Source organism: Bufo gargarizans, chromosome 4, assembly GCF_014858855.1.
Source record: "Bufo gargarizans isolate SCDJY-AF-19 chromosome 4, ASM1485885v1, whole genome shotgun sequence".
NCBI lineage: Eukaryota > Metazoa > Chordata > Amphibia > Anura > Bufonidae > Bufo > Bufo gargarizans.
Window position 1 is genome coordinate 299,932,317 of NC_058083.1, and position 13,324 is coordinate 299,945,640.

At 43.0% G+C, this 13,324-nt stretch overlaps 1 protein-coding gene across 6 annotated transcripts in view; it reads right to left on the reverse strand.

Annotated features, from left to right (window-relative positions):
• CEP85L (centrosomal protein 85 like) overlaps positions 1-13,324 on the reverse strand; it is a 158,295-nt gene that overhangs the window by 25,543 nt on the left and 119,428 nt on the right. For all 6 annotated transcript variants that reach the window (XM_044290724.1, XM_044290725.1, XM_044290723.1 and 3 more), the window contains 3 exons: positions 6,713-6,837; positions 1,038-1,155; positions 722-910 (listed from right to left, as the gene is read on the reverse strand). In XM_044290724.1, coding sequence (XP_044146659.1) covers positions 722-910; positions 1,038-1,155; positions 6,713-6,837 — 432 coding nt within the window. The remainder of the gene's footprint in view (positions 1-721; positions 911-1,037; positions 1,156-6,712; positions 6,838-13,324) is intronic.

Below are 13,324 nucleotides of genomic sequence, written 5' to 3' on the forward strand. Positions count from 1 at the left end.
AATATTTATGTACAATCACAGGACACAGAACTAGTGTTGAGCGAATCTGTGTTTTCAAGTTCGGCGTACAAGGTTCGGGTTATCTAAGAATTCCGTTAAGGATTCCGCTACCACGGATCATAACTTATGGTCATGAATAAGGCAGACTGTCGAAACGCGTAGACTGTAAAGCTTTCTGATCAGCTCATAGAAATTTAAAGGATTATAATAAAGAGATTTTATCTGTAGTGCATGTGCTGGATTTTTCAGTTTTTTCAAAGTTCCTTGCACACCTATGGAGTGGAGCAGGTGAGCTGGAAATATTTTGCTATAGGAATTCTTAAATAACCCGAACCTTGTACGCCGAACCTGAGAACACAAGTTCGCTCAACACTACACAGGATATTTAACATCACCAAGGACCAACAGGAAGGAACACGGAAGTGAAACGTCACAGATAAAACACAGCAAAAAACATATATATAAAATGGAATAATGATAGCATGATTATGGAATAACTCAGTAAATGAAACATTTTTGATGTTCTCTTCCTTGTTTAGCACTTATATGGATGTGGATCCCACCTCCATTGGCACAGGTGATTGTTGTGATACACTGTTGGGTGAGCTATTATTCTACTACTAATATAGTTGGTCATGTTGTGAGCCCCCTCCAATCGTTCCTCCATATATATAATCAGGTGAATGGAGAATTACCACCAGAACTTTATAGCATCGTATACCTTCTCCTCCATCTTCTTCAAGTCTTCGCTGGGTTTCATAAGGCCGTGTTTTAAGACCTCATTGAGCGGTGCAACTCCCACTTCTACTGGAGAAAGTTTTCCCTCTAATTCACCTCTGTCTCGAAGGAGGGGATTTAATCTGTCCAAACCCAAATTCTGCAGAGGTTTACAGCATTCACATGGAGATCCCTTGAGAAGAAATCAATGACAACTAATTAAGTGGCTGCATTTTCTCTACATTTATGATGGAATAGAAAAACAGTTTACTATGAATATTCCAATAATGTAGGGCATGCTTCCAGGGTTCAACGCCTACCTTGATCCCATGGATATAGCTATCTTCTCCATTCATGACAGGACTTGTGGATGCTGGGTGGGAGCGCAACTCGCTGCCCCTGATGGCTTGTTGTAGGTGGCCGATCTGCTGTCTTTGCCTAAAATACATAAAGTTTTATTACATAGCACTTTTGGGATTTATAGAACACACTTTATCTTCACAGTTTGGGCATTCGGTATATTATATTTGTATATATTTGCGCTATTTATTGCTGTTTTGGTGTGTTTTTTTTGTGCAGGTTTTGGTGCAGATTTTCTGTTTATGTTAACAACCCCATTGAAGCCTATGGTGAAACCCACTCCACATAAGGTGTGGAATCGCACAAACAACTCATACGCTAAGATTTTGAAAAGCCGCATAGCAGGTCGGTTTCCGCATGGAAGTAAAAAAGCATAGTGAACATGAGATTTGTCAGATCTCATTATCTTTGCTGGTCCTGTATTACACTGTGGTTTTTCCACATGAAAATCTGCACATAATGTGCACCTGTATATATCTACAGTAGAAACTGTAATCAACCATTATTTTATTGTTGGACACACCAGGTATACAATAAGTTGGGCACCCAAATATTGATTACATGCATTTTTGCTTGAACAAATCGCCACATTCTCACATTCCACCACAGGGAGAGGATGCCACCTAGTGGTACACTGGTGGTAAGACGCATACCATACAAACACTAAAAGGTATATAGTCTGTAACATACACTGTATACGTTCAGGACTTAGTTAAAGTAGGAATAACATAATGGTCCTACAAAATTACCATCCGGGTTCTGAACCAAAACAAGTTAAAATGATTACTGTAATCCCATAGGGTCCAGACGGGTAGACAGATGGATAGCTATTTATGTATATTTGGCCACCTAATTATCAAGCAGTGAATAGTGTAAGCAGGCCGCCAAATGCCCTAATCCCACTGACCTGAGGCAGCTAACAATGGAATGCTTTGTAACAAATGCATATCTCTGCTAATGTGGGCACACGTAAAAATAGTGCAGCATTTATTGTACCGCACAGCTGCTGGGATCCGCTAAGCCGCACCTTAACCCCAGAGAATGACACTGCGCGCACACTGAATAGTTCCCACATGATCACCAATGACATTTTCTCTCCCCTTACAGCTTTTGCTTAGCGTGAGCAATTGAGGCAACAAGACAGTTTCTTTCCTGGTGCTGAACCAGAAGCCAGTGGATTTTTCAGACTTTAAGACTATAAGACCGTGTGTCTGCTGACTGTGCCTATGATTTTATATGGTGACATATGGGGCTTTTTTCCTGCCTGATCCATGTGGCACACTCCATGGCATGTAACAAAAATATTCTCCTACTAGCAGAACTGCTCCTAGGGAGGATAGCTGTGTATGTGCAGCACCTGATGGCGTCTTTATAGAAGCACACAAAGGACATACAGCACAATGTTATGTTATGTGCCTTAAAAAAGTTAGATTAAGATGGGGGATTGAGGAGGCTGCGGAGCTACTCCAGAGAGCAGGAAAAAGTGGAGGTTGCAGAGCCAATTCAGAGAGCAGATAAAAGTGGAGGTTGCGGAGCCAATTCAGAGAGCAGATAAAAGTGGAGGTTGCGGAGCCAATTCAGAGAGCAGGAAAAAGTGGAGGTTGCAGAGCCAATTCAGAGAGCAGATAAAAGTGGAGGTTGCGGAGCCAATTCAGAGAGCAGATAAAAGTGGAGGTTGCGGAGCCAATTCAGAGAGCAGGAAAAAGTGGCATACATTAAATCATACATTTTATAGTAACCCTTACTGTAAGCTATAAAATATTCCCTCGAAGTCCCAGGACTATACACAAATTCTGTGGGGGTACGTTATTCTATATAAAAACTCAGCTAATGCAATTACTATTCTTAACGCTGGACATAGCTTCAATGGCTGTTAGCTGACAACTATTCTTCCCGACCTCCCCGATACCCATCCAGGCTGAGGAGTAAGCTGCTGCCAAACACCTCTAAGGGAGGCTTATCTCCCAGGAGGAAAGGACTGAGCACATTAAATGAATGTTCTTTCTTTCCCCCAACATCTGTCACAGTTGGCACCCCCATACACATAAGAGTCGATAGGTCCTGCTGACTTTGTGCTTATATGTATGGCCAGTATGTGACCGCCTAATTGTGTCCCACAATGTGCTAGAGCTGTGTAAAGTGTCACTATGGCAGCATTAGATTGCAAGCTCCACTGGAAGAGTGGCTGATGAGTATAAGATAACTGCAGTTGTCTAAGAGAGATTAGCACCGTGCACATAGAGAGGACATCCTTAGGTCTGATCTGATGTTAGGGTATCACTGGCATGGTGATGGGCACAGCAGCTGCTTCCTGTACACAGAGAGCTGGTAGGAAAAAGCCCTCATTGTTACCTCGCCTTAAAAAGCTGTAACAGTACAGCCTGGGGATTCAGCGCGCCAATCTCTCATGAGACTGGAGTTTACAAGGGTTTAGATCACATGTCCAGATATTTGGCATAATTCATACCAGCGAGCAATCATTTTCCAAATAAACACTCGCCGCCTTCATGACCCAAATACTTCACCGCTTAGTGCTTTATCTAAATACGCAATCATTAGAAACCTTCTCCTGACTGCACTCGCCGCTCAGTGTACAGGGTGCTACTATGAGGTGGGACACGGACTTCAATGACGTCTAGGACTAATGGCTTCTATGTTGGAAGAGTGTAATTCGCACACTAAACCGCTGATCATTACCTCTAGGAGGAGAGAACTCCACACATACTCTCCCCCGCTCTCTACTAATTCCCTACTGTTCTCAAGATAACTGCTTGCTGTCTTTGAGGGGGAAAACACATACCTCTGGCTCTTTAAATAGGTTTTTCCTCAGGATAGGTCATAATATCTGATCTGTGGGGGTCCAACACCTGACACCCCCCAACCAGCTGTTTGAAGATGCAGAGCTCTAGTTAGGGCTGTATTGCAGATTATCTAACCAATCATTGGTCAGATGGCTGTTTACAATGTATTGCAGATTATCTAACCAATCATTGGTCAGATGGCCGTTTACACTGTATTACAGATTATCTGACCAATCATTGGTCAGATGGCTGTTTACAATGTATTGCAGATTATCTAACCAATCATTGGTCAGATGGCCGTTTACAATGTATTACAGATTATCTGACCAATCATTGGTCAGATGGCCGTTTACAATGTATTACAGATTATCTGACCAATCATTGGTCAGATGGCCGTTTACAATGTATTACAGATTATCTGACCAATCATTGGTCAGATGGCCGTTTACAATGTATTACAGATTATCTGACCAATCATTGGTCAGATGGCCGTTTACACTGTATTACAGATTATCTGACCAATCATTGGTCAGATGGCCGTTTACACTGTATTAGAGATTATCTGACCAATCATTGGTCAGATGGCCGTTTACAATGTATTACAGATTATCTGACCAATCATTGGTCAGATGGCCGTTTACAATGTATTACAGATTATGTGACCAATCATTGGTCATATGGCCGTTTACAATGTATTACAGATTATGTGACCAATCATTGGTCAGATGGCCGTTTACAATGTATTACAGATTATCTGACCAATCATTGGTCATATGGCCGTTTACAATGTATTACAGATTATCTGACCAATCATTGGTCAGATGGCCGTTTACAATGTATTACAGATTATGTGACCAATCATTGGTCAGATGGCCGTTTACAATGTATTACAGATTTTCTGACCAATCATTGGTCAGATGGCTGTTTACAATGTATTACAGATTATCTGACCAATCATTGGTCATATGGCCGTTTACAATGTATTACAGATTATCTAACCAATCATTGGTCAGATGGCTGTTTACAATGTATTACAGATTATCTGACCAATCATTGGTCAGATGGCCGTTTACACACACAGATCTTTTGTTATACACACTGACTATTGGTCTGATTGGACAGAAATTGGTCAGATAATCTGTTGGTGTAATACAGCTCTTCTTGCCACTCCCTCCTCACAGTGCTCTTCTATCTCCAGAATTTCCATAGAAATCAATGGAGTGGCCACTGCATGTGCAACTGACCGCTCAGATCATTTTAGGGGGCTGATGTACAAATCTCAGAAACAAACCTGCATGTGTGTGAACATACCCTTAGGGGTAGATTTTGGAAGATTTTGATGCAGCTTTATAGCCAAAGCCAGAAGCTGATCCAGCAGGAGAAGTGTAAGTACTTCCTTCATTTCTCATTCGCTCCCAACTAAATTCTGGCTTTGAGTCAAAAACTGCATCAAAAACTGTGTAACTCCATACCGAGGATAGGTCAGGAGTATTTACTTCCCAAAAACCCCTGTAAAGCAATATGTTAGGGAATTGTGTACTTTAAGTCTCCAGAACATATCTATTTTACCAGTGCCATACCACCTCCTCCAATCTGCTCTATGACATAGACTGGGTCCTTTTTATAACCGACATGTCTGTTTTAATAACTGTTTGCATCCCCCTTGTAATAACACATCCGGAACCTTTATTCTTATGGCTATGTGGTGCCATTCTCCTTATATTCCTTCTAGAAGTCATGAATGAATAGCAGCAGTCTGCAATAAAGGTCCACCAGGGTTTTACCAGTTGGAAGGGATGGGTGGTGTCCCTGCACAATCTGAAAATATACAATTAGTGCACCCAGCGTCAGACTGTGCAGGGACACATCCACAGCTGGTAACATCCAGCTGGACCTTCACTGCAGTCTGCTAGTAATTCATTCATAAGCTTCCAGCAGGAATAATAGAGGAGTGGCACAACAAAGAAATGCTCTAGAATGGTTATTACATAGGGAATGCAAGTAGTTACTATAACAGACATGTCAGAAGAAGTGACAGGTCATCTTTAAGGCAGTAGGTATAGGTTAGAAAAGATATTATAAACAAAGAGAAAATTAAAGGGGGGTACCTGATCAGTGGGTGTCAACAATCGGGACCCCCGTTGATCAGTTGATCCAGTGAGTGCTGCAGCATTCTCTGTGCTCACAAATTACAGCACCGTACATTGTATAGCGGCTACGCTTGGTATCGCGCTCAGTCCGATTCACGTCAACGGGGCTGGGCTGCGTCTAGGCCATGTGACCGATGAACGTGATGTCACATGACCTATGGAAAGCTGTAAGAAGACTGCGGTGCTACTGAGAGCACCAGTGACTTCTCAAACAGCTAATTGGCGGGGGGGTCCCGGGTGTCGGATCCCCACCAATCAGATAGTGATGACCCATCCAGAGGGTAGGTCATCAGTTAAAAAAAGTGTCGGAAAACCCATTTATGCAAATTTCCAAAGAAACTCAGCAGAAAACTAAGGTTTAGATTAGATATTTCTTCATAGCCACATGGTTTATTAATAGTTTCTACTGAACTTCTTGTTTGATATTTGTCATCATAATTGGATCATGAATGATCATGCTAAAAATACAGACAGAACCTCTCTCTTGTCATATAGCCAGATGCCAAGCGCTTGAGATTTGCTTTCAACATCTTTCCAGGCCTTCACTCCAAGCCCATCACTTCTTGAAGAGTTATTTGTGCCAAGAGGACTGGCATCTTTGTCCGCCTGCTCCTCCACCAGACTCCTATGCAAACCGATGAACGTCAAAGATCCACAGACTCGTCTTAGAAGGACTGCCATTACCTGTCAATTACAATCTCTTTCTGTCGTATTAACCCTTCTTTGATCTTCAGCAGGGACTCCCACTTGGAGACGTCTTGGCTCAGTGGCACAGTAGAAAACGCTGGCCTTGTAGGGGTCGTTGCAGCCTGCAGTAGAAGAAATGACATGTCACACAGGAACGTTAAGAATCACCTCACAGCATCTGACAAGTTCTCAGTTCAAGGAAATTTGACCAAAGAATACTGTATCTGCACAATAATCCAGGACACCCAAGGACATACAAATCTGACTAAACAAAAAACCTCCAAGAAAGAGGAGGCACACAGAGGTATAGCCAAACACCATCCACTTCTATGGGGTCTTATTATGGGTGGCTCCATACCAAACAGAGGTAAAATGGCGACAATTCCATGCCACTTACCCATCAACTATTTTTTCACTGAACCCTTTCTTTTCTCCTCAGTCGATGGAAGATGCCCCCTCAGCTAATGCAATGACCCTGGATCTATGGAAGTCTACACTGATGTGTTGAATAACTGATGGTTAGTCACAGCTGTAGTGCCCATTACATGTGTACCAACCATGGCCACCGACACAGGGAGTCAATGATAGCTGTCGAGAAGGAGGCATCTGAACATGCATGTAGGCGTGGTCTCATTTATGTTACTTTCCCGCCCAAATGGTCCTTCAAGTCATATTCAGATGCTGTGCCATATAAAGCTTCATATAAAAAGTATTGCAGCTCACGCATTTCAAAACTGATACTGCCATGCAGCGCCCCCTTTAGGCCATGCATGGGGTATAACGCAGTGCATAGAAGTGTTCCTCTAAATACAGGGTACTAAAAGAGATAATTTCAGTAGACTGGCTACAGCATCAGAATTGACGCTACGCCTTTCAGGTCTCACTGATGGAGTGAAGCCTGACCCTCTGTGACAAACCATTGAGAAAATCATAAGTTATTTTAGAAGGGTAGACAATGACTTTGCAACTCATGGTTCATGCACTATGACCATTAAATTCCCTGAAGAACAAAACTTATGTTACTACAGGTAGACATTTCACCCATGAATGTCAGAACACGGCCATTCCTAGAGACAAAAGCAAGAATGCCGACTTCACTTCCCACATGTACACAGTTAGACAACTTTATGACCGGAGTGAAGTACATTCGTGGCACCAAGCCAGCCGGCACGGAGCTATGAGGATTTATACAACGCCAAATGATTGTTTTGCAGGATTGCCCTGAGGAACATGTACATATAAGTGCTACAATTTCCAGAATATTCTAGTCCTTAAAGGGAACCTGTCACCGGGATTTTGTGTATAGAGCTGAGGGCATAGGTTTCTAGATGGCCGCTAGGACATCTGCAATATCCAGTCCCCATAGCTCTGTGTGCTTTTATTTTGTAAAAAAAAAAAACTATTTGATACATATGCAAATTACCCTGAGATGAGTCCTGTAGGTGAGAGGAGTCAGGGACAGGACTCATCTCAGGGTAATTTGCATATGTATCAAATCGATTTTTTTACACAATAAAAGCATACAGAGCTATGGGGACTGGGTATAGCGGATGTGCTAGCGGCCATCTAGCAACCCATGTCCTCAGCTCTCTACACAAAACCCCGGTGACAGATTCCCTTTAAGCCTAAACATGGCCACAAATGATAAACTTTTAGCCGCTTGTCTGGCTGACACTTAGCTCTCAGGACCCCCCATACACAAAGAGAGGGGAGCAAGCTGCTGCCAGGCCCCTCAGGCAATAGCTTCTCTCTCCTGTAAGCAAAAGGATCGGGCATGCTGAAATCCAGCTGTTCGATCCTTCTCTCGGGGGGAAAGAAAAGAGGCCTCCATACACATTATAGATTTAATGCGCATGTCCAGTTTTAGGCCACACTGGTGTTAGGTTCTGTTCTATCAGGTTTCCATTGCTTGACAAACAGAACTTAGGCTACTTTCACATCTTCATTGCTTCACTCCCTCCCTCACCCTTTCTCTCCCTTTTCATTCTCACTCTGTCTCTCATTCCTTTCATCTACCGTTTCTTCTTGGCTAAGTTGACGCTTACCAGGCTAATATTTTCAACGTATACATTTGTCTGTCTAACTACTTAAGGTTAAATTTTTAGCAAATCTGACATGTGTCACTTTATGTGGTGAGAACTTTAAAACGCTTTTTACTAATCCAGACCATTCTGAGATTGTTTTCTTGTCACATATTGTACTTCATGACAGTGGTAAAATTGAGTAAAAAAAATAAAATGTATTTTTATTTATAAAAAAATACCAAAGTTACAAAAAAAATAGAAAAATTTGCTAATTTAAATTTCTCCACTGCTATAATAGATAGTAATACCTCCAATACCTCCAAATAGTTATTACTTTACATTCCCCATATGTCTACTTCATGTTTGGATCATTTTGTGAATGCCATTTTATTTTTTGGGGACGTTAGAAAGCTTAGAAGTTTAGAAGCAAATCTTGAGATTGTTTAGAAAATGTCCAATTTAAGGACCAGTTCAGGTCTGAAGTCACTTTGTGGGGCTTACATAATAGAAACCACCCAAAAATGACCCCATTGTAGAAACTACACCCCTCAAGGTATTCAAAACGGATTTTACAAACTTTGTAAACCCTAGGTGTTCCACAAGAATTAATGGAAAATGGAGATGAGATTTCAGAATTTCACTTTTTTGGCAGATTTTCCATTTTAATCAAAGTCTTTTCCACCAACAAAAAAGGGTTAACAGCCAAACAAAACTCACCATTTATTGTCCTGATTCTGTAGTTTACAGAAACACCCCATATGTGGTCATAAACTGCTGTACGGGCACATGGTATTGCGCAGAAGGAAAGGAACACCATATGGTTTTTGGAAAATGTGCTGGGATAATTTTAAGTTGCCATGTCACATTTGAAGACCCCCTGCTTTTTTTAGCACTTTTTTATTTATTTTTTGACGGTGTTCATTTGAGGGATTAGATCATGTGATATTTTTATAGAGCCAGCCAGTCGATACAGACGCGGCGATACCTAATATGTCGACTTTTCTTTGTATTCCTATTTATTTTTTTATGTTTTACTTTATTTTGGGAAAAGGATGTAAAACTATTTTTTTTAGGCTACTTTCACACTTGCGGCAGTGTGATCCGGCGGGCAGTTCCGTCGTCGGAACTGGCCGCCGGATCCGCCGATCTGCCGCTGACTGAAAGCATTTGTGAGACGGATGCGGATGCGGATCCGTCTCACAAATGCATTGCAAGGACGGATCCGTCTCTCCGCTTGTCATGCGGACAGACGGATCCGTCTTGTAGATTTTTTCACATTTTTGCCGATCTGCGCATGCGCATGCCGGAACGACGGATCCGGCATTCCGGTATTCTGAATGCCGGATCCGGCGCTAATACATTCCTATGGGAAAAAATGCCGGATCCGGTGTTCAGGCATGTATTCAGTTTTTTTGGCCGGAGAGAAAACCGTAGCATGCTGCGGTTTTCTCTTTTGCCTGATCAGTCAAAACGACTGAACTGAAGACATCCTGATGCAAACTGAACGGATTACTCTCCATTCAGAATGCATGGGGATAAAGCTGATCAGTTTTTTTCCGGTATAGAGCTCCTGTGACGGAACTCTATGCCGGAAAAGAAAAACGCAAGTGTGAAAGTACCCTAACACTATTTTTTGTCCCACTCTGGGACTTCAATATTTGGGGGTCTGATCCCCTTTACTTCTGTATTGTGATGCACTGGCTGTAAGTGTCGTACAGACTGAAATACACTTACAGACTGTTTGCCTGTGAGATCCAGGGGGCTGGATCTCACATGCTGTCACGGAAGGCAGCCACGATGCCTAAGGAAGGCACCAGGCTGCCTTCCCTGCCTTCGGGTGCCCGTCACAGCAGCGGGGGGGACCCAATGGAAGCTCCGATCCTTGCAAAGACATGGCACGTGCCGCGGTCAGCGCTGACCACGGCACAAAGGTTAATGCGCCAGCATCTGTGATTTCACCGATGCCGGCGCATGCAGCACGGATCGGGCGGGCGCATCTCCTGCATCCGCCCTATCACAGCGCCGTACATGTACGGCGCTGGTCCTTAAGTCATGGACATCTGTGCCATACATGTACGGCGCAGGTCATTAAGGGGTTAAAGCTAAGTCAACAGGATCCATTGCTACATCATTTTAAAATGGAACCCATGACACCGGTGTGAACGGAGCTGTTGGGATGCTGAACATCACTTGTAGGCCAGCCAGAAAAACCCAGTTTGTTCAGTAAGATGTGCACTAGTAACTAATTCTATGACAGAGTCATTCAGAATATTGGTTCCTCTAATAAATGATAACCTTTAATATTGATTCCAGGTATGCACCTTTCAGTCGTAGTTCTCTTTCCTGACGTTATTTTATATTGAAAACCTAATAAAATTTGACCTTTCAATAAAACTAAAAATGTTGTCAAGTATTAGAGGTCGGACACTTAAAAGAAACTCACCAGCTCGTATTTATAGGAGCAGGCTTGCCAAATACTTAGGAGATGACACATTTCAGAATAGCACAATATGTGGAATACAAATGAGTGATAACAGGGTGATGGATTTTCTCTGCGGCCTAGCTCAGTACCTGTGAAAATTCAAGGAGCATTCCATTAAGCCTTAACCATCTGCATCAACAGGTTTCCTCTTACAAACTTAACCAACCACTCCTATTATCTTTCCACGGTTCTAGTCCAAGGGTCTTGTTTTTCCTTTGCCTCCTAAGACGTGCGCACGCTTACAAAAATTTTCTAATACCAACTTCTATGCTGGCCCTTGGCACACGTGCAGACCTCTTTTTAACTTTTTATATTTACAAATGGTCCATAAGACCAATAACCGCCCTATTATTTCATGGGCCAATTACTAAAACATAACGTTTAATGAATCCATTGTTAAAAGTATCCAAAGGAAAACAAAGCATTTAAAACCATCAGCTGTGTCACATGGTTTTTATATATCTCTTTATCTCTTATGTATGTAGCTTTTCCACTACTCAGTGCCGCCAGCTATTTGAGCAGGGAGCCGCCATCTGCGCGCTGATTGAGGGCTCACTGCTAGCTATTCCTGCGCTGTATCGCTTCTCATCTCATTCTACTTAGTAAATACCTATGTGCACATACTGTGTCAAAACTCTCAAACACTGCCCCCCGACATGTTTCACCAGTTACACTGGCGTCTTCAGAGGAATCGGGCAGAGTATGTTTGAAAGGGGCGGAGATGACTATATAAACTTTCCACTGATGACATCATTGGTATCGCTAGTTAATCACTAGTCTCAATATTGCCATGTGGGCTTTAGACTCCAGCTAGACAGGCTCCAATTTGACCTGGCCCAGCCTATCCCCTCCTCTTTTTACCTGGCTGTGACGCTATGCACACCTCCTATTGCTTCTATGCGCTGCTGCGCATGAGCGCGGACTTAGTCGTCATATCGCCAGAATATGTCCTCTGCGCACGTCAGAGGACTTAGCCTATCATCTAAGGTTGTTGCGGGTATCTAAATATCGATACCCAATCGATACAATACCAGGATTTGACATTTATCGATACTAGGCTGCCCTACAGCGCAGCCTAGCAGCATCACAGAACGCGCTCATGTTCCCTCAGCAGCACAGGGGAGAAGGAGTCACACACACACACACCCCGCGCCACCGCCGCTTCCAATAAGAAGAGAGACGGGAGGAGGAGGGGTGGGCACACTGTGTAACATCCCAGAGTGGGGTTACTAACGCTTTTACCCTGCTACATGATGTTAAAGTGTAAATGTGTTATCATCTTGTGTAATCTGACATTATCTTTGCCTTATCTGGATTTCCTAGCACTGTTTTATGTAAATTGCTGTAATTATTCATGTACACCAGTAGGTGGCGGCAATGTGCAGACAGTCTATGGAACAGTTTAGTATATCTAGACCGGAATAGTCCATTCCAGTCTAGGCTCCCCTGTATGAGCAGAAGTGGGATGTTCCCATGTCCTGTATCATGAGGAGGAGCAGGAAGTCTAGTGAGTGTATCAGCCACCCCTGTTGGGGTAGGTTGTGTGGATAGGAGCTCCCAGAATCAGGTATCCCAACCCTGGATCCAACCTCGGCTGAGGTTCAAGATCCATCTTCCCAGTCTGAGTTATCTACCTCAGCTGGACGACCAGAGAAGCAGCATCCACAGAACAATAGATCTCCAGGAAGAAGACACCATACCCTGCGAGCTGTCCTGTGAGTACAGATCCCAAGACCAGGAGAAGACAAGTACCTCCTCAGCTAGTCAGGCCCATACCAAGCAGAACACAGACAGAGCAGAAGACTAATGCCTGCCAGATCTATAGGCATATGTACCAGAAGCAGAATACATATAAATTCCTCCACATATTGCCAAAACCTGCTGGGACCTAAAGACTATTGTTGTAACTTCTACGGATTTAAAGCTGGATTAAGTAAAGACGAGTTGGACGATATTCCTTGTCTGGATCTTAATTATTCCATCAGAACTCCTATTAACAGCACTCATTTTGTTGCATGTGACCCGGGATACAGGAGTCCAGCCGTACCAAGGTAGGATACACCGTTGACACTGCATAGAGACATTATTCCCCCTCTGGCATTC